General features: G+C 33.6%; 4 protein-coding genes and 1 long non-coding RNA gene across 6 annotated transcripts in view; all 5 read right to left on the reverse strand.

Annotated features, from left to right (window-relative positions):
- LOC145738457 (uncharacterized) overlaps positions 1–20,130 on the reverse strand; it is a 404,307-nt gene that overhangs the window by 157,626 nt on the left and 226,551 nt on the right. The window lies entirely within an intron of this gene.
- Positions 1,300–3,063, reverse strand: LOC145738443 (uncharacterized). The gene is made up of 2 exons (XM_081993269.1): positions 1,491–3,063; positions 1,300–1,433 (listed from the first exon to the last, which is right to left on the reverse strand). The coding sequence occupies exons 1-2, from the start codon at positions 3,061–3,063 to the stop codon at positions 1,300–1,302; spliced, it is 1,707 nt and encodes a 568-aa protein (XP_081849395.1).
- Positions 8,491–9,273, reverse strand: LOC145738450 (uncharacterized). The gene is made up of 3 exons (XM_081993287.1): positions 9,141–9,273; positions 8,758–8,910; positions 8,491–8,684 (listed from the first exon to the last, which is right to left on the reverse strand). The coding sequence occupies exons 1-3, from the start codon at positions 9,256–9,258 to the stop codon at positions 8,491–8,493; spliced, it is 465 nt and encodes a 154-aa protein (XP_081849413.1). The 5' UTR covers positions 9,259–9,273.
- LOC145738390 (uncharacterized) lies at positions 12,796–13,286 on the reverse strand. The gene is made up of 2 exons (XM_081993210.1): positions 13,040–13,286; positions 12,796–12,998 (listed from the first exon to the last, which is right to left on the reverse strand). The coding sequence occupies exons 1-2, from the start codon at positions 13,284–13,286 to the stop codon at positions 12,796–12,798; spliced, it is 450 nt and encodes a 149-aa protein (XP_081849336.1).
- Positions 14,051–18,531, reverse strand: LOC145738448 (uncharacterized). Of its 2 annotated transcripts, XM_081993283.1 has the most exons (4): positions 17,170–18,531; positions 15,563–17,112; positions 14,885–15,136; positions 14,051–14,771 (listed from the first exon to the last, which is right to left on the reverse strand). In XM_081993283.1, exons 2-4 carry the CDS (start codon positions 15,680–15,682, stop codon positions 14,769–14,771), a joined length of 375 nt encoding a protein of 124 aa, XP_081849409.1. In that variant the 5' UTR covers positions 15,683–17,112; positions 17,170–18,531; the 3' UTR covers positions 14,051–14,768. The 2 variants fall into 2 exon arrangements, with proteins under 2 accessions (XP_081849409.1, XP_081849407.1); XM_081993281.1 differs by lacking the exons at positions 14,051–14,771; positions 14,885–15,136 and having other exon boundaries at positions 16,391–17,112.

Genomic DNA, 20,130 nt, shown 5'->3' on the forward strand with positions numbered 1-20,130 from the left:
TCTAAATAAAAACAAATCTTAACTTTTACTAACTACAAATATACAGGGTGTCCCGTGACTCGACAGACAAAGGTATACCAAGACAAAGGGTTCTAAAGAGTTATTCTGATGAACAAAATTATAGCAACCATAGGTCAATTATATATATACAGGGTAATTCAAATTCGACCCTCACCATTGGGATCTCGGAAACTATAGGAGATAGGAGAAAGTTTAAATTGGGGCAAAGTTGCGCAATGTAAAGCTCAACCAAATGCAGTTTTAAAAATTTCGATTTTTCGAGAACTTCCGAAGATATCCAAAAAAAACTGAAAAATTAATTTTTTGTTTTTATTTATTTCTAACCTTATTTGAAAAGATATCCCAAAACTAAAAGCATCTTTTTATTGCCACTTTTTCCCAGCAATTCGGTGATGGATTCAAATTTGCTACACGACGTTTCGTTTTTTGGCAGCCATCATCAACTTTCTTTTTTCTTATGGGCGCCATATTGGATTTTTAGCCCACCAAATAGTACGTTTTATTCTGATTTTAGTGATAGATGACTTATGATTTGCTTCATAAATAACAAAATAATTCAATAAAAACTATTTTTACTTTAGTTATTGGCTTTGAGTTAATGGGCCGTTTCATAAAATGTCATTATTTGACTGTACTTGTCAAACACGATAATTCGGACGATCATTAGAGCTTTTAGAGATTTTACCTTAGTTAGCTTTGAGTTAATGAGACGTTTTATGAAGATTACTTGGTAGTACTTGTCACACGCAATTGGCCTGAACATACTTAGTCACAAAGGTGTACACGTGACTTGACTTAAACCGGTTTATTCACTCGAAGAGCTTAGGCCACTCGCTACGCTTGTGGACCTAGTTGTTCTTTTCGTGAATAAAAAATGGTTTAAGTCACTTGCTGCAAAGTAACTATTAAATCACTCTGAATGACATTCGCCTATTTACAGATGAAGAGTCCACGGAAGAAAGGCGAAATATCCATCAAACACTGTTTTGAGAAAATCAAAATTTAAACTTTAGAGCACTTACTAGCATAGTATAATTTGAAAATTTTTGGATCTATTTGTACTGGCTTATTCTATGTACTGTTTTGCATCATATTTGATGGACATCAGATTTGAAAAAAAATACGGGATTAAAAAAATGCTTTATTAAAAATAAAAAACATTCGTAACACGGGAAAAAAGCGAAATGTCCTATATTTAAAAAGCGAAATGTCCTATATTTATAAAAAAAACGGCGAAAAATGCGAACTGTCGTATTTTTAGATAATGAAAAATTGCCCTTATCTTTTTCTTGTCTTTTTTGATTGGGAGTTATGAGGTAAGCCTTTGTAAAACGACCTGGCATTTTCAGAGGTGCAGAACTGGCTCAGATGAAGCAAATCTTTGAATTTTTCCTGCGTTATTTTTATTGGATCTGCAAAAGAAATACTGCATAAAAAACAAAAAATTTTGAGTTGTAAAGCAAACTTACCGGTGTATAACTTTGGTGGTAAAATAAACTCTCTCATTGGAAGCTGCAGCTCAGATGTCGCAATGCGTGGCCTGATAATCGATGATTTCCAGTGTCCATTATAGGCATCTCTGTGTTCCAAAAGTCGTGGATGGAAATTTGATATTCTTAACTCCCGGATTGGTCGTGATTTATATGGCGGTTTTTTCACGTACATGGTGTCCAACAGTTGAGACCAGTTTCGTATAAGTGATTGGTCAACTTCCAGGACATTGAAAGGATTAGGTTTAATTCTGCATGATCTAATTTCCCTGTACCAGTCTTCCGGGAGCTCAACTCTAATTTTTTGGTTAATCACGCCCATATCTCGATCGCACTCCCTATAGGAGTGCCCTCTGATTGGAAACGTTACAACAATACTGTCTAGTCTCTTCGTAAAATGAACGACATAATGAAGATAGCGGAACACGGTAAAGTTTTTGTTTTGACCTCCACATGAATCGCAAAATATGTGGAGGTGACGTACTCTTGCATCAAGCTGAACAAAGATAAAATGATGAAGAAATGATACGACTTCATTTGAGCCCTTGCCACCTATGGTTTCGGGATAAGCGTAAAATGTCGCACTTCCTGTAGACAATACATGAATATTAAATGAGTTCAGAGTGAGCTGTCTCTTATAATACACATCATTAGTCGGAAAATTAGGAATCGGTAAATTTTTTTGGAAGTCCATGGCGACAGCTTCAATTTCAACATTCTTCATAGCTGTTTTTCGAGCTTTTCTCTTTCTTTCATAGAATACCTCAGCTTTAGCTTTGTGTAATTGGTTCTCCGTAGTAAGTTTTTTGATCTTATCCTCAATGTCCTTTTGGGAAGATGCATCAAGACCTACATTCAGCTTCGTCTGAAGAACCTTTACCTCAGCTGTGAAGTTGTCGCAGGTACTGCAGGTATCGGAACGCGGATAACCGAAACTGATGTTAAAATGTTTATTAAAAATGTTGCGATATGTTTCGTATGAGACAGCAGAAGGATTGGTGGCCTTGTAGATATTATACATTTTTTTAATATTTAATTCTTCGGGAAGGTAGACTTTCTCTGGTTTTTTTCTACTGTAATGGCTTTCTCTTCCTTTAAAACTTCTTATATGTTCGAGAACTTCATTTAATCTCTCCTGCGACAATGCATGTTTTTTCTTATTTTTTCCCCGCTTGTCTATTGGCGCACTTCCCGAAGCTTTCAAACTTTTTTGAATATTTTCAAGTCTCTTTCGACCGATTCCATGAATGCTTAGGAACGCTTTGAAGCAAACTGGAATGTCAGTAGTTTCATTTTCAGTCACTGTTGTTACTCTAAAAGCGTATGAAGCATCGTGCAATTTAGCTGTAGCTTCATTTGCAGGTCTTCGTCGTTTCACGGGCACTAAAATAATAAGTCCTGCCAAGTAATTATTTTGCTCGTTATAAACCATAGCGTTGAATTGTCTAACAATATTTGAGCGGTTTTGCTCATTTACGACGGAAAAACACTTTAATCTTTTGAAATGGCAATTCTCACCTGTTTCGTGACTCTGTTGTCTCATTCGCTTCATTCTTTTTCTTAGCTGTTCTTTGACGAGTATTCAAATCACCACTGTCACTGTCTGTACTGTCTGACATTATTTACATCGTGTTTGTAGGTCTTTTTTAAGAAACAACGCACTTAACTTCCCAAACGTCAATCGTAAACTAAACGTTTACAGCTGCACGCAGTATGTTGACGATGTGGACATTTCACCTTTCTCGACTTTTCGCATGGACCTTTCGCGTTTCTTCGTTGTAGGGATATTTTCACACACAGTTTAAGCTGTGAGGCTTCGCGTTTCTTCCCTTTTTGACCACGGCATAAAAATATACTACTAATAACCTACACGTTGCCATGTTTAGCTCAAAAATAATAAAAATGTGACATTTCGCCTTTCTTCCGTGGACTCTTCAGATGTAAACAAACAAACATCAATGTTAAATCTACAGGGCGCGGTGCAAATTTAATAGAACTGTAATTTTAGTTTTTTTTTTAATATAAGAAGTCGAAATTTAATAAAATACTGTATAAGACACGTGACTTAAACCGGTTTATTCACTCAAATAAATATGAATGAATAAAAAATGGTTTGTCACTTCCAAAATAAATAACTACAGTGTGACCCATTTAGAATGGAAACACCCCTATAAAATTTTAGGTTATTAACCGATTTCAATGATTTTTTTTTTGAAATAATTAGGAATGAAATGTCTATTATGGGAGAAAATTTTAAATATTTATTTCAGTTTTCAGGTCATATTACGAGACTTTTTCTTGATAGAAAATGGAGAATTTTTATTAGCGATTTTTTTATTGAAAAAATTACTACGCCACTGGATCTATAGTGCTTTCAAATAGCTGTGACCAAATTTTTTTTTTATTTATTTTTTTTTGATTTTTTTTTTGATTTTTTTTTTGATTTTTTTTTTAATTTTTTTTTTTTAATTTTTTTTTTTGGATTTTTTTTTTTTAGAAATTAATCAATTAATAAGTAATAATAAACAAGTAAATAGTAACACCATTTCTATGGCAACAGTTGATGCAGGGTGTTCTTTTGTGACCGTTAGCTTAGAGGATTTTTGAATTTTAATTTGTCATAACTTTGTTATTAATGAATGGATTTTCATGAAATTTTGGTCACAGCTATTTGAAAGCACTATAGATCCAGTGGCGTAGTAATTTTTTCAATAAAAAAATCGCTAATAAAAATTCTCCATTTTCTATCAAGAAAAAGTATCGTAATATGACCTGAAAACTGAAATAAATATTTAAAATTTTCTCCCGTAATAGACATTTCATTCCTAATTATTTCAAAAAAAAAATCATTGAAATCGGTTAATAACGTAAAATTTTATAGGGGTGTTTCCATTCTAAATGGGTCACACTGTCTAAACTTGCACTTAACATTATAAAAAATTGAAATTTGGCAAAAAATGAAGTTCCTAAAATGATGATCTTTCTCTTGGAAACATAAATAAGCCTTTTAAGTTAGAGATAATGCTAACAAATCTATTTTTCTGATTAACCTAAATAGTTCAGCAATGCTTGTATAATAATAACATTTTCTGCGGGGGTTTCTTTTCTAGATACATTTTTAACTATGATTGACGCTCTAATGATCATCCGAATTATCGTGTTTGACAAGTACTGTCAAATAATGATATTTTTTAAAACGGCCCATTAACTCAAAGCCAATAACTAAAGTAAAAATAGTTTTTATTGAATTATTTTGTTATTTATGAAGCAAATCATAAGTTATTATACATCACTAAAATCAGAATAAAACGTACTATTTGGTGGGCTAAAAATCCAATATGGCACCCATAAGAAAAAAGAAAGTTGATGATGACTGACAGAAAACGAAACGTCGTGTGGCAAATTTGTATCCATCATCGAATAGCTAGGAAAAAGTGGCAATGAAAAGATGCTTTTAGTTTTGGGATATCTCTTCAAATAAGGTTAGAAATAAATAAAAACAAAAAATCAAATTTTCAGTTTTTTTCGGATATCTTCGGAAGTACTCGGAAAACCAAAAATTTTAAAACAGCATTTGGTTGAGCTTTAAATTGCGCAACTTTGCCCCAATTTAAACTTTCTCGTATCTCTTATGGTTTCTGAGATCCCAATGGTGAGGGTCGAATTTGAATTACCCTGTATATGTATAGTGACTCTGACCTTTTGTCATCAGAATGACTCATAGAACACCTAGACATGGCAAAGGTATTGTAGGTCGAGTCACGGGACACCCTGTATACTTAACTTATATTTAGTATATCATATATCTTATGAGTATAATAATAAAAAATAACTACGCCTAACCTAATGATAAATCTTGTTCACCTGAAAGTTTAACATATATTTTATTAAAGTATTGCATTAAATAATCCATTTAAAAGTATCAATTTGAAATTTCGATTTCTTATTTATGACTGCTCTGAACGCGATGAAATTAATTTAAGGACCTTTTCAATCTTTGGTTCCCATGTCGGAACCAATCCATCATATACGTTTCAATCTCTTTATCCGTGGCTGACTTGAATACGTGCTGTACGGCTTCTGTGAAGTAGATACATAATAAATGTAAAACATAATACATTTATACAAAAAAAAATTGCCTTTTAATATCCGAACAAATTCAGAGTCTTTTACTCTGAAATTATTTTGTTGGCCTGTCTAAGAACACTGAACCGCCAATTCATTGGTAAGAATTGTCGCTAATCCTCTTCTAGTGAAATCGGCTGCGTTTTTTCCCGATACTTGCAGGAACTTATGCATCTGAAATGTTTACAAGTGATAACATACTGCCACAAACTTTCATTGTAAATTCGATGTTACCTACCATTTGCTTTTTATTCTCTTCCGTTTTTATTATCTCATTTTCTGCTTCTAAAAGGAGAGTTATTGAAGATACAGGTAGTTTTATTGGCAGCGACAACTCCATTATGTTATTTTCTGGAACCTGCTTATTCGAAATTTCTAATGCGTTATACGATTTTTAACGCATTAATACGAATTTTAATGTGATCTCAATGCTAATTCATTTGTCCATAATTTGAGTGTTGGAAACTTCTACATCTATGACTACGTTTATATCGTGTAACCTTAATCCGATTATTGAAGCGGATAGAACAATCATAAGTTGAATCCCGTTTTGTTCGTATTTAGCTTTGTTTGGATTAGTCAAGCGATATAGGCAAGCCGATATAACCAGAGCAAGACGTCAAAAAAATAAAAAAAGATAGAAATAGAACTGACACTTGACACTGATGACAACATTCTTATTTTGTCGCAGTCAGCTGTCAAACGTCCTTTTTCGTTTTCGGGGTTTTCGGTTTTTCCTCCATCTAACCAATCAAATAGAATAAATTGAGCGCATTAAAATTTAAAATGAAAGTCAAAGCTGAAAATAAGTCGTTTCTAAAGAAAAAACCAAAAATTGGAGTTGTTTCTTTTTTGAATTTCTTAAATGCCAGTACAAGAATGCAAACAGTGCCATTATTGTCCACTTTAACTTTGATGAACTCCCTTAATTCTGAAATGTAAGTACTAAGTACATAGTATATTTTTAGACTGTAAAGTATATTATTATAATATACTATACTTAACATCACAAATCTATTTTTCGTGTACATTTTTATATAATTTGATAGATTCACCATACTTATTGGTGCCTCTGAAGAAAGGAGCCTACGAGGGGTAATTAAAAAAAGGAGTCGGTGTTGGTGGGAAAAAATAGTTGAAGGCAACAAGTTAAGTGAAGAAGAATGGTTACATAATTTTCGCATGTCAAAAAACACTTTTGAACTGATTTGCAAAGAGCTCAAAGATGAATTAAGTCCAAAAAGAAACAAACTTAATTTATATTGGAAACAGAAGGTTCAATTGAGTGTGAGCAAAAAAGTAGCTGTGTCTCTTTACTATCTAGCAAGCTGTTGTGAATACAGAATAGTCGCAAATCAGTTTGGAATACACAAAGCAACTGTGTGTAAAACTATACATGAATTTGTGAAAGCAACCAATAAAATTTTAATGGACAAATACTTGCATTTTCCAAATGAAACAGAAGCAATTACTATCAGCAGCCATTTTGAACAAAGGAGCAAAATTCCAAATATTATAGGTTCCATAGATGGTACTCACATACCTATCTTGCCACCAAGTAAAGGCTATAGAGATTTTGTGAATCGTAAGGGTTGGCCATCCTTAATTCTACAAGCTGTGGTTGATGCAGAATACAAATTCATAGACATTTCCATTAAAACCACAGGGCAAAGCCATGATAGCACTGCACTTATGAATTCTTATTTATATAAGAATATTAATGATTTAATTCCAAAGGTAAACATTTCCCAATTATAAAATAGCTAAAGTTTTAATTAGAGCCAAGAAAAAATCTATTAATACATATTTTTTTAGAGCCCTATTACTTGTGATGGAAGAAGTTTGGATTACGTGATTATTGGAGACCCTGCATATCCTCTTCTTCCATGGTTGCTGAGGGGATATTCAGGTTCAAATCTTACGCCTTTAGAAGATTCATTTAATGTTCATCTAAATAGTGGTCGGGTAGCCGTAGAAATAGCATTTGGGAGATTAAAGGCTAGGTGGAGATGTCTTCTAAAACGAATAGATGTTCATTACAGTTTTGTACCAGAAGTAGTTGCAGCATGCTGTACTTTGCACAACATTGTTGAAAGTTACAAAGAGATTGTTCCTACAAACTGGATTCAAGCTGTTCACGATGCTGAATTTGTCTTACTGCAACCTGTAAAGCTACGCAACAGATGGGCAGATGACTATGGTGGTTATGACCTGAGGGTATTTCTAACAGACTACCTATCAAAGAACTTTCCATTGCGGCAGTCTAGTTTGAGACAATAAAACTATTAGTGAATTAGATTTATGTAAATTCGCTGTCTGTTTTATTTAGTTATTTAAGTACATACTATACTAACTTGTTTTTGTTCCAATTAAATATAATAAACTTATTATAGCCAGGTAGAAAATGAAAAAATAAAGTAAAGTAAATAAGTATCTTTTGCAGGTAAATACTAAAATATATTTGCATAAGACATTTAAATACATATATTATGAATTAACTTTATTAGGTATGTATTTTTTATTCCAGGGTTTTATTAGTATTTGAACTAATATTATATTAGTAACTCTAAAAAATAAGAGTGTAATTCTAATGACATCATATAAATAAATAACAAAACTTATAAAACCAAAGTTAAACAACTTAATATATTCTAATTAAACATATCACAAATATTAGTCTTAAACACAGTGAAAACACAACTCATCTACTCTGTATTTGGTGACAAAATCTCTTTAAGCCCTTCCATAAACTTAGAAGTGGACTGTAAAATTATTTGCTCCTGCTTTTCCATCATTTTTAGGAACAATTCTCTATTTTTTTCTCCCTCGCTTTGTATAACTTTTTCCAAGTTTTTTAAAGCATCCTTATTAAATGATTTTTTTTTTTAAATTTGTACCTTTGCCTTTGGTGACTTCGTACCGTGCCTTTTTGAATGGGAACATCATTTTCTTTGTGTGTAAGAGATTGCTGCTCTTCAACAAATACATCCCTGGAACATCCAGGAGTGGCATCTTCTACCACTGATTGTGCATTCTCAGTAACAAATTCTACAAAGAACATAAGAATTAGTGTCTAATATGCTGGGTTGGTGCAACAGAATAACAGATACATATGACATACCTGTTGAACTTTCAAACCCAAATCCGCTAGACATGTCTTGACTTTGGGTCATAGGTCGATCCCTCAACAATTGGTCCATTTCATCATAAAATTGAAAATTGTAAGGTTCATTACCACTTACACTGTTATGCCTCTTGCATTTGTAATATTCAGCTGCAAAATGAAAGTGTAAGAACTTAAATATTTTGTATGTTTAAAACTAGCATATTGTCAAAAGTATCATGATGTAGATCAAAAAAACAAACAATCAGTTGGTAGAAGTCTTTGTGGAAAGGAACATATTCAGTTGTATAGTGTAATTCACTCTTTCTCACGAAATAGCATTTTTATTAAAACTTGTTTGATCCTCACATAATTATGTAGTACATATAGTGCCTACTTACCTTTTAAGTTTTTAAACTTTACTGATAACTGGGTGGGGTCCCTAACATATCCCATTTCCCTCATCGGAGCTACTAAGGTTTTAAAGATATCCGAAACACGAAGACGCTTTCCATCCATTAATCCCAGAATATGTTTTTCATGTAATAGTTGCAAAAAGTATCGAATTTCATTAGATGACCAAACTTTTCTTTTATTATATTTTATTCGAGATGACTCCATGATAGTTATTTACTAAATTACAAAGCAGAATGTTTTAAAATGTTTAAAAAACTCTTCATAAAAGGACAAAACGTAAACGTTGAACAGAAATGTAAATATTTAAAACTTAAACTATGACTTGTCTTGTGATTACTTCATTCACTTGTCTTTGTTAACGTCAGTTGTCAAATGCCAGATTTTCCAATCCCGTATATCTCGTTTAAAAAGTCGCGTTTTAATCGGATTCAGTGTTTCAATCCTGTTAATATTTAGGATCGAATAGTCAATCCAAATCGTTAATCTGCGTTGTTTATATCGACGATTTTATGGCGGTTTACTTGATCGGATTGAATAAGCGGATTCAATTTGCTCGATATAAACGTAGTCAGTGACCCAAATGTTCCGGAACATATATATGTAAACAGGAAAAACTATCATTCCTTGAATGTACAACTGGTAAGTTATAGACATGTTCGAGATACTTAAACCATTTATAAATATATACATTGTCTTTTTAGATTTGTGATAATAATTTGAAAATATTAAGGTGCGTACAGACTTAGCGAGACGCGCTCGTGACGAGCTTCGTACGATACTTTTGACTAAAGAGCGCCTCGCGAGACTCTCGCGCGCTTTTTACAATTCCAAAACTTCGACGACACAAGGAATTTATTTTCCATTTAGAAGTTGATTTATCCACATATATGTCTTACCCAGAGGAGCAAGTTGCGATTTCGGTTCTGTTGTGCGGTAGTGCAATGTTGGTAGATATGCAGAATGAAAAAAAGAAACGAAGATGGTGGCGAACCAAGTTTTACGAAAAGCAGGTTGGTCATGGATTAATGAACGATTTAAAGTTTCAACATATTAGCGGACATTATAAAAACTTTACGCGAATGACTCCAACTGACTTCGAAAACCTTCTTCTAAAGATTGGACCGAAAATTTCGAAGCAGGAAACGTGGTTAAGACAACCAATTTCGGCTCAAGATCGGTAAATATATAGTGGTGTCAAAAACAAAAGGAATACAAGTTGTAATATCAATAAAACAATTTTAGATTGGCTGTAACTTTGCGATTTTTGGCAACAGGAGATTCTTTCAGTAGTTTACAGTACCTTTTCAGAATATCCAAGCAAGCAATCTCTACCATTATTCCCGAAGTCTGCAGGGCACTTATAGAAGAACTGAAGGAATACATTAAGGTAAGAAATAAAGAATAAACAGAATTATTGTAAAGTATATTGAAGAAGATATGTATCATTGTACCGATATGAGTAAAAGTAACTAAAAGTGCATGCACAGTGTGACATTTTTATGGGAAACTAGGGAATTCTTGGGAAAACTCAAATGGCGAGGAAGGTGGACGAGATGGAACAGAATTGTGAGGAGAATATCTGTCAGAACTTTGTGATCCGGTTTGGGATGATTGAGAGTTTGGAGAGGGTGATGGAATGCAAACCGTTCGCGTTAATTCATGTTGTTGTGCCTGATATGTATTTGGGGAATTATGAACAAAGTTAGAACAGGAAGACATTGAACTGACAGAAGAAGGAGAAGTCAAATGATTAATAGGAGCTTGTGGAGGATATGTATTGATAGGAATTTCTTGAGGAGAGAACGAATGAATATTTGAATGAGGTAAACTTGTGGAAAGGTTAGGAAACGACGTTGACGTAGAAGATGATGCCTGACTGAAAGTGTTAGAATCGTTTTGCAAATCTGCCCTTTTAAATACATCAATAATCTCATATTCTAGCATTTTCCGAACGTTACTCGGGTATTGTATCATTTTTGAAGCAATAAAATTGGTAAATGCTGCTACTTCTGTTGATGCTGGGTTTTCAGTTTGTCGAGCTCTCAATACGTCAGTAGCGGTTTTCATCATTGTCAATGTCTCCGAAATGACTGCATTTTGGCATCTGGGTCTTTTTGATTTAGAACTGGATGGGCGGGGGGGTTGAACCGAAGTATTACGGATAACGGATTGTACTTCATTTGATTCCACGATGTTTTGTGAGCCAGCAATATTTTATTTATCATTAGGAGGCGTACTTTCTTCCTGTGTACAGAAATAATTTCTTTGAACTGGAAAATGTTGATAAATTGCCTGCCAATACTACTCCTACTATGGCGAAAACAAAAGTAAAAGTAGATGATGTAATAATGTAAGAGAAAAGGAAATGTTTTGAATGTGACAAATAAAGAAACAACTTTCTTACGTCATCCCATTTTACTTTAATTTTGCCATATTCTCGTACGAGGTTCCGTATAAACTAGTTTGTTACATGTAATAAAATGTTTGCTAAGATATTGCGTCGATACTTCGCAAAAGTTATATATCTATATACATATTATATTATATTATTATTATTATTATTATTATTGCAGATACCCTCCTCACCGACTGCCTGGTTGGAAATAGCTGACACATTTGAAACACTATGGAATTTCCCACATTGTGTGGGAGCTATTGACGGAAAACATATTCTTATGCAGAACCCAATAAATTCAGGCAGTGATTTTTTTAACTACAAATCACAATTTAGTATTGTTTTGTTAGCTGTTGTTGATGGAAATTATAATTTTCTTTTTGCTGACGTCGGATGCCAAGGTAGAATTTCTGATGGTGGAGTTTTTAAGGCTACTAAATTCTACGAAATGATGTCCACTAACATGCTCAATTTACCTCCTTCTAAAGAACTTCCTGGTCGTACAAAAAAAATTCCGTATTTTTTCGCAGCAGACAGTGCCTTTGCTTTACACGAAAATATAATGAAACCATACGGAGGAGATCATTTAAAAGAAAGTTCTAAAAGAATTTTTAATTGCAGGCTCAGTCGGGCACGTAGAGTTGTTGAAAATACATTTGGAATCGTAAGTTCTGTTTTTCGAGTAATGCGAAAGCCTATGCTTTTAGAGCCCAATAAAGCAGAGTTAGTGGTATCTTCCACTATCTATTTACATAATTATCTAAGGAAACATTCTCCTAATGTTTACTCTCCGCCTATGGCTTTAGATCATGAAAATAATGGAACTGTAGTGCCTGGTGCCTGGAGAAATGAGAAAAATTGTACGTCTATGATTTCATTAAAAAACATACCCAAAAGATCTTCTGCTTGTCTAATGAAACTTAGAGACGAAATTGCAGATTACTGTATTAACGAAGGCGCAGTAGACTGGCAAACAATACACGCATAGTTGATATGAACAGGTTTTTGTTAATGTAATGTTTTAATTATGTAGTAGTTTGTACATTTTACTTGCATATACAGAACGTTCGTAGTTTTATATCAGATTTTTTATCATTATATACAAAAAAACAAACAAATATTACCTATATTAATTATCAATTTAACAAATAACGCAGTAACAGGTACAGAAAAAAAACTAAGGTCTGATATAAAAAATGAACATCCGGTATAAGTACTTGGTTGTTAGTATATATTTTATGTTTTCATATGTATATACTTTTCATGTGCAATAAACAGATTAAAAAAAAACATACCGTATTTATTCTATCCCTGGGTTGATCCCGATGCTCAATAAACGCAAATGCGTCATAAGCAAACCAGCGGCTTACGTATATGTCGCCTGCGCCTGAAATTAATAATGTAAAGTATATTAATAATGAATAATAATATTCTTGTTTAAACAGTGCTCAGATTAATAAGTGTTTGTTAAGAAATAATATCACTTACCTGATCCCGTTGTAATACGGTCCTTGACTTTTTTCCTCTCTTTGCGATAGGTTGCCAATAGCGAATTACACTTCTTTTTCACTTCTTCCCAAGTTTTATTTAAATTTAAAGCTTGGGTTATTTCAACCCAAGCGTCAATTTTTTTATTTTTTCTAAAATAGTTCGGATCGGTTGGGTTCCAGAGAATTGGTTTCGATTCATACAGCTCAATCATACGGAGCTGTAACTCATCATTCCAGTCATCCATCTTTTAATAAAATCCTTAACTTTCACACAACAACAACACAACTTCAAATTCACACAACGCTACCGCCGTTAAAACTAACCAAAAATGCAAACTTCCCGATTCCGTCCAGACTAAGCTCCTCCTTTCCTTTGATGTCTCGCGGAAAAACCGACACGAGACGGTTAGTATTACTAGCAGTAAGTGCTAGTAATAAAAAAAGGTAATAATAATAATTCAAAAGCATATTATGACAATACATTTTATTTTTGACACCCTGTGTATTTTAATAAAGATAACTATTAGGACACATATTGATTAAGAAAAATCTAAATTTTCTGTTACCAGTTTCATTTTATCACCATAATTTTCTAACAACCTGTGTACATAAAATATATTTACAATGGTTACTGACTCCCCTTTTAAATCCACAAAATAATGGTGACCAAAGATTTAATGAAAGACTATGTTCAATAAGATCAATTATTAAACGATGCAATGATGTGTTAAAAAACAGATTTAGATGTTTGTTAAAGTATCGAAGTTTACATTACCACCCAACAACTGCTGCAAAAATTGTGAATGCCTGTTGTGTCCTGCATAATTTGTGTCTGGAAAAAAATATTCCAGACGTACAGGAACCTCATGTTGAAGACTCTGATTATGGCATGTATAACACTCCAAATGTTCTTGAAAACATGCTAAACATAATGAATCCTGATTTGACAGCGGCAAGGACCTTACAGCAAAACATTATTGCCAATCATTTTAATCAGTAGCTTGCTAATTGTTTTTATTTACACCATTGTATGTATATAAAATAAAAAGAATACTACAAAATTTATTATGAAATATTTTATTTCAATAATAGATATAATATATTAACACACTGCCTACTTAGTCAAACTTAGAAACTCTCTCTAGGTATGTATAAACGAATTATAAATTCTAACAAAACAAATTAACTAAAAAACAAAGGTTAAAATATATGTATTTTCTTATAGAGATCACCATAAGTTTTCACAGCAAACTGTCTTAGCACAGCAATCAATCTAAAATATATCTAGTTTGCTGCAGCAATTTTATTTAGTGCATTAGAAATGTTACTCAATATTTCAATTTTTTTTTCATAATATTGAGCCTTTTTTTGCAGGGCTTCAAGTTTTGATTTGTAATAACTTCCTTTAGTTTCATAATGTTTTTGGATCAATTCTAATTTGCTCTTCCTGTAACTGCTTGTACAAGAAATGCTATTCTGGCTTAAATCCAAGAACTTTTTATTATTTTTTATTGATTCAGTTAATTTTGCTGACTTTGTGTACTTGGTTCTCGTGTGACCTTTGCCATTCTTGTTGGAAGTACTAGGTGTTGCTGCAGATGTACTTCCTTGATCATGCAAACAAGATCAGACTGTCTATTATCCTTTGGCTTTGACGTAACTTTGTTATTATTTGTTATCACATCTTGACCCTCATTACCTTCTTGTATTGTGATAATTTCTAGAATTTACTAAAATTGCGAAAATATCATAGTTGATTATTTCAATTGGACACTATAGCGTTGTTACACTTGTGATAAATTATTTAAAATACTTGAAAATTGTAATCAAACAACACACTTACATTGCTCAGAGTCTGTTCTGTGAGAATAGGGGTTTCAATAATACTGTCATCAAAAATAATTTTGGGTTCTGGCACATCTTGATCTCCTTGTATAGCGACTGGAGTTATTATTTCAAATATTTTCTCATAGGTACTTTTATCTGTATCCTCCATGAGAGGTGGGGGTAGTGGAGGACCTCCCCCTGTTCCTTGGCTATATTTCTTTTCTTTGCTTATTTTAGTTTTAACATTCTTTTTTATGTCAGTCCATGTCTATTAAAAAATAGGTTAAAAATTAAAACTGACCATCAAATGCTAAAGTGTGGTTTTGAGTTTTCAAGTTATGTAGCCAGGTCCAGTTGTTCAAATACAGCTTAGGCCGGGATTACCCAACTTCATAATCATATATTTAATTTTTGTATTTTACCTGTTTTCTATGGGTTGTTATGGACAAAAATTAAGTTTATAATTATGACTATGACTATGAAGTTAGGTAAACTGGGCCTAAAAGTTTAAGTTACACTGAACTCTTTGCTACACCTCATAAGAAGAGCATTCTTGTCACCATTGGATTTTGTTTTATATGAACATAACATGACAGCAATGCTTATCTTATGTGGCCGGTTTAAGCTTTGCTCCAACAATTGGGCTTTAATATAGCAAAAAGTAACTAGAGATTTATTGAGCAAAAATACCTACCTTTCTCCATTGCCACCAGTCTTTAATAGCCCCCCCTGGAATTGCATTTAAAATGCAAGTTACTTCTTGCCATAATACAATGCTGATTGCATTTGTGTATGTGGCTGTTCCCTTGTACATAATCAAAACTTCTTTTTGCTTAACTGTCTCAATTTAGCATCCATTTCTGAATCCGGAATGTTTGGTAGGTACTTACTAATTTACAGCATCACCAAACAAACTTACTAATTCACAGTTTTCTCTCACAGTTTTGAGCATTCAAAATTCAAACCGTGATTCAAACTTTCAAACTTCAAACACAAAAGAAAACGAAAGCAAAACCAAAACTAGGGTTATATGTCATATGTTTGTCATGGTTTCTGTCTTCTGTCGGAATTTGGTGCCATTCTATTGGTTGAACGAGTCGGCAACATTGCTTCTTGATTTTGTTCCCTCCCTGATACTCCCCATCTTCGGCAATGATTCAAGAATATGTTGATTATATGTAGGGGAGACGAAGTGAGGAAATGCTCCCTGGGAAGTCCCAGGGACCACTCCCTTCTCTTGCTTTCAAGAATAGGCGTCCTGGGAGCCATAGTCCGACGACTCGGACTCCTGGGAGGGTGCATCCTTCTTTTTAAAGGAACCCTGTATATTACTGTAGAACCAACAAAGTGTTTACAAATTTTTCGAATTCCTTTGCAGTATTTTGCGAGTAAAGTGACAAAAAATTGTTTTTTGCCGATTGTCAGTAAACCTGTCGTTTTAGTGCCTAACGACAGGCTGTAAACAACCACTTTTACTGCCTAGGCAGGGACAATATAAATATGACATCGTTTACACAACATAAAATTTAACACTTATTAAGAAAAAACACCAAACACTATAACATTTTTGGAGTCAAACATTCAAAAGTATATATAATTATTTATAAACATTAACAGTAAAATGAGAACATCCTTCTATTATTATTGATTTTTCATTCATCGGTGTACTTTTCAAATACACCGATGAACTAGAAGTTTCATCTTTTCTCTTCCCACTGTCACTGCAGGTGGGAATATTCGCTAGAATTTTTTCCCTAATCACACTTTTGCTTTCGACTGAATTCTCTATGTAGCCTTCAGCAACACTTGTGGACTTCCATCCTCCATGTCTTCTTAGCATTGTGATGTCAGCTCCAGAATTAACAAGCCAAGTAGCAGACGTCCTTCTAAAGCAATGTCCAGTGTACTTCTGAGCATTTGGTAGTTTTAAATAAGTTGCTATCTCTTGTGGCATAGCACCAAATTTATGAATTCCAATAACTTGTTTTAATGCTTTACTTCTCCAATATCTGAAGAAAAATCTTCGGCTTTCAAATCCAGAAGGACGATAAGAAGCATATTTTCTATACACATCTCTCTATACATGTCCAGGTGTTCTGATACCACAAAAGATCTCGGTCTCTTCGTTTTGGTATCAGGAAGGGAAACTAATAGCTTATTGCCCATATCTTCAGTATCATCTAATTGCATTCGCACAAGTTCGTCACTTCTACATGCTCCGGCAATCACAAGAACCGCCGCAACCTAGACAAAAATACTTGGTTATTCACTTAAAATTCGATCCAAAGTTATGAAACTTACTTTGGTTGATAAATAGTTGGCACTTGGAGCTTCCGATAAAAATTTAATAACTTCTTCCTTCTCAAACACCTTAGATTTTTTGGGTTGGTATCCATCTTTCTGCCTTTTTAAAAAAGCCCTTAGTTTCAAATACTTTGCCAAATCTACATTATGATGAGTGCTTAAGGTGGATTTGAGCATAGAATATACACTCCACAATGTAGAAGACTTTAGTTTTTGAGACAGCTCAGCAAAATATGCGCTTAACACGTTTTTTGAAAACGAACCGATGATCTTGTTCTTCCGGTAATCCATAAATCGGCAGTATGTGTCTTCATATATTTTTTTCGATTTTTCCGGTAGGAGATTAATTTCTACATTGCTGGCTGCTTCTCGCACCTCCGGAGGCGTTAGTGGTACATCGTCGTCACTCTCCATAGTCTCCATCATGAAGAAACTTATAAATTTGACGAAACTTTTAGATGTCAATTTTGGCTTATTTAAGATGTCTATTTAAGATCGTAATCATAGCAACCAAACAGGTATAATTATTGTTGTAGGTACATCATAGGTGGACAGTTTTCATTATTAGAAATAGGAGAGGTGTCTTACTACTTAAATATAAAAAGTTATTCTGATTGACAATAATCGGCGAAAAAATTATGTGTTTGACTCGGCGAAAATGCACATTTACTGCCTCATCTTTCTTCATGGCATCGTCTTCGACTCGGCAATGACTAGCGCTGCGGCAGTAAATGTGCTACTTTTTCGCCTTGTAAAACAAATAACTATTTGCTTTCCGATCACTATATAGGCACGTCTTAACTTAACTGTATTGTGGAATAGTAAACGTTTTCCTATTTGACGTTATAATTTACATCGGCTTGATACAAATAACATGTATTAAAAGTTGGTTTAAATTTTATATCTGAGGTTAAACCATGAATATGGTTGATTGAAAAAAAAATATATATTGTATTCTCAAATCAATTTAGAATAGTATGATTATGCCAAAATGGGTGAATGGTAAACTTAATATTTATAATTTTGATAGGTGTAAATCAAAGTAACTAACATAATCACAGTTATCAACAATTATTCAAATTGATTATTCAAACATATCCGTAACATATATTTGAGTGTATAATCTAGTCAAATATAAATCTAATAATATTTAATAAATAACATAACATTTATACCTGATAATACAGGGTGGGGCAGAATGGAAGGGCGTTTAAGAAATGAAAATATCTCCGCTGTTTTTTACCTTAAAAGAAATTCAATCATTCAAAATAAAAGCTTAAATGTTGCCATTTAACAATGAAAAAATGTCAGGCAGATGACGTCCGTTCTCTGTAATACATTGTTGTAGTTGTTCCTCAAAGTTCCGCAGAACCCTCACACAAATCGATATCTATTGGCCTAACTTGTGCTCTGATGGCTTCTTTTAACTCACGCAGATTTTTAGGTGTATCAACGTAGACCTTCGCCTTCAGGTAACCCCACAAAAATAAATCAGCAGCTGTAAGGTCAGGGGAACGAGGGGGTCACGGCACATCACCGAAACGAGAGATTTAGTGTCCAGGTAAAATTCGACGCACAGTTTCCATTGTCGCTCGGGCTGTATGCGCTGTGGCACCGTCCTATAGGAACCAAACATGTCTGGTGTTAATTCTTCTTTGTCGCAATTCAGGAATCAAGCCGTTACAGTGGCAGTTGCCCCTCTAGCATCTTCAAAGAAAAAAGGTCCAATAACTCCAATACGGCTCATAAAAAATGGCAAGCTTTCGTGAATCGAACGACGACAACCGCAATGCTCTACCTCCTCCCGTTCGCACATACTACCAGTTCTAAAAACGCCCGTCCATTCTGCCCCACCCTGTACATCAAATATCTGGATTTATTGTGCGCAAACTAAAAACCTGTACAGTGCGTTTTTTTAACGCGCAACATAGGATTCCACGTGTTAAATTTTTAAGCCCATGTTAGACCATGTTATTTTGGAACTACAAGTATAAAACTTGACGGGTGGCTGTTTCGTACCCTGAAGCTTAAGTAAGTTTACCAATTTGGCCTAAAAAGTGTTAAAAAGCTTGCAAAAAATCATCTTTTTTCGAAAAGGTTTTATCGTTTCATACTCCCTGTATGCATAGTTGTTCTTTGTTGTTTTTGATACTGGCACGGCAGGTAGCAGGTAAAATTTGGCGTAGAAAGTAAAACAGGGTCATTATTAACTTTATATCAAGAAAGTTAAGAACAAAAGAAGTATTTTTATAAGTGAATTGTTCAAAGTGACCTCCGTTTGAAGCCAAGCAGTATTCCAAACAATCATAAAATGCCCTTTTGACGTTCAAAAGATGTCGGGTCGTGATGCAGTCAAAATATGTCACTTTACCTGCTACCTGCCCTGCCAGTATAAAAACAACAAGGAACAACAATGCATACAGGGAGTATGGAACGATACAATCTTTTCGAAAAAAAATGAATTTTTTCCAGTTTTTAATCACTTTTTAGACCAAATTGGTAGACTTACTTAAGCTTCAGGGTACTAAAGACACACCAGTCAAGTTATAGACTTGCAGTTCCAAAATAAAATGGTCTAACATGGGCTTAAAAATTTAACTTTGTTAAATCCCATGAATATTTTATATTTATCTAAGTCATTCTTAATTTCAGCTTCAAGTAAAACAAAATTATTATTTTTTCCATATCTTTCCCTTTTTCTGTTTTTGTGATACCGCTACAATTTAGAATGGCAACATTTTCAAAATCAGTAATATTTGCTGACATTGAAGCGGTCGCTTATAAGCAGCTTGAAATTGTTTTGCTGTCGGATTATTGTTGAACCCACCTTTGCTTCTAATTGTTCCAAAAAATGATCTTGTGAAAGTCTATAAATGGCTAGTATTTCATGTTTTAATTTTTTTAATATTGTCGTTATACAAGGATATGATTCCATGAAGGAGTGATTCACGGAATCAT

This window comes from Ips typographus, linkage group LG15, assembly GCF_016097725.1.
Source record: "Ips typographus isolate SLU linkage group LG15, UJ_Ityp_2.0, whole genome shotgun sequence".
Lineage (NCBI taxonomy): Eukaryota > Metazoa > Arthropoda > Insecta > Coleoptera > Curculionidae > Ips > Ips typographus.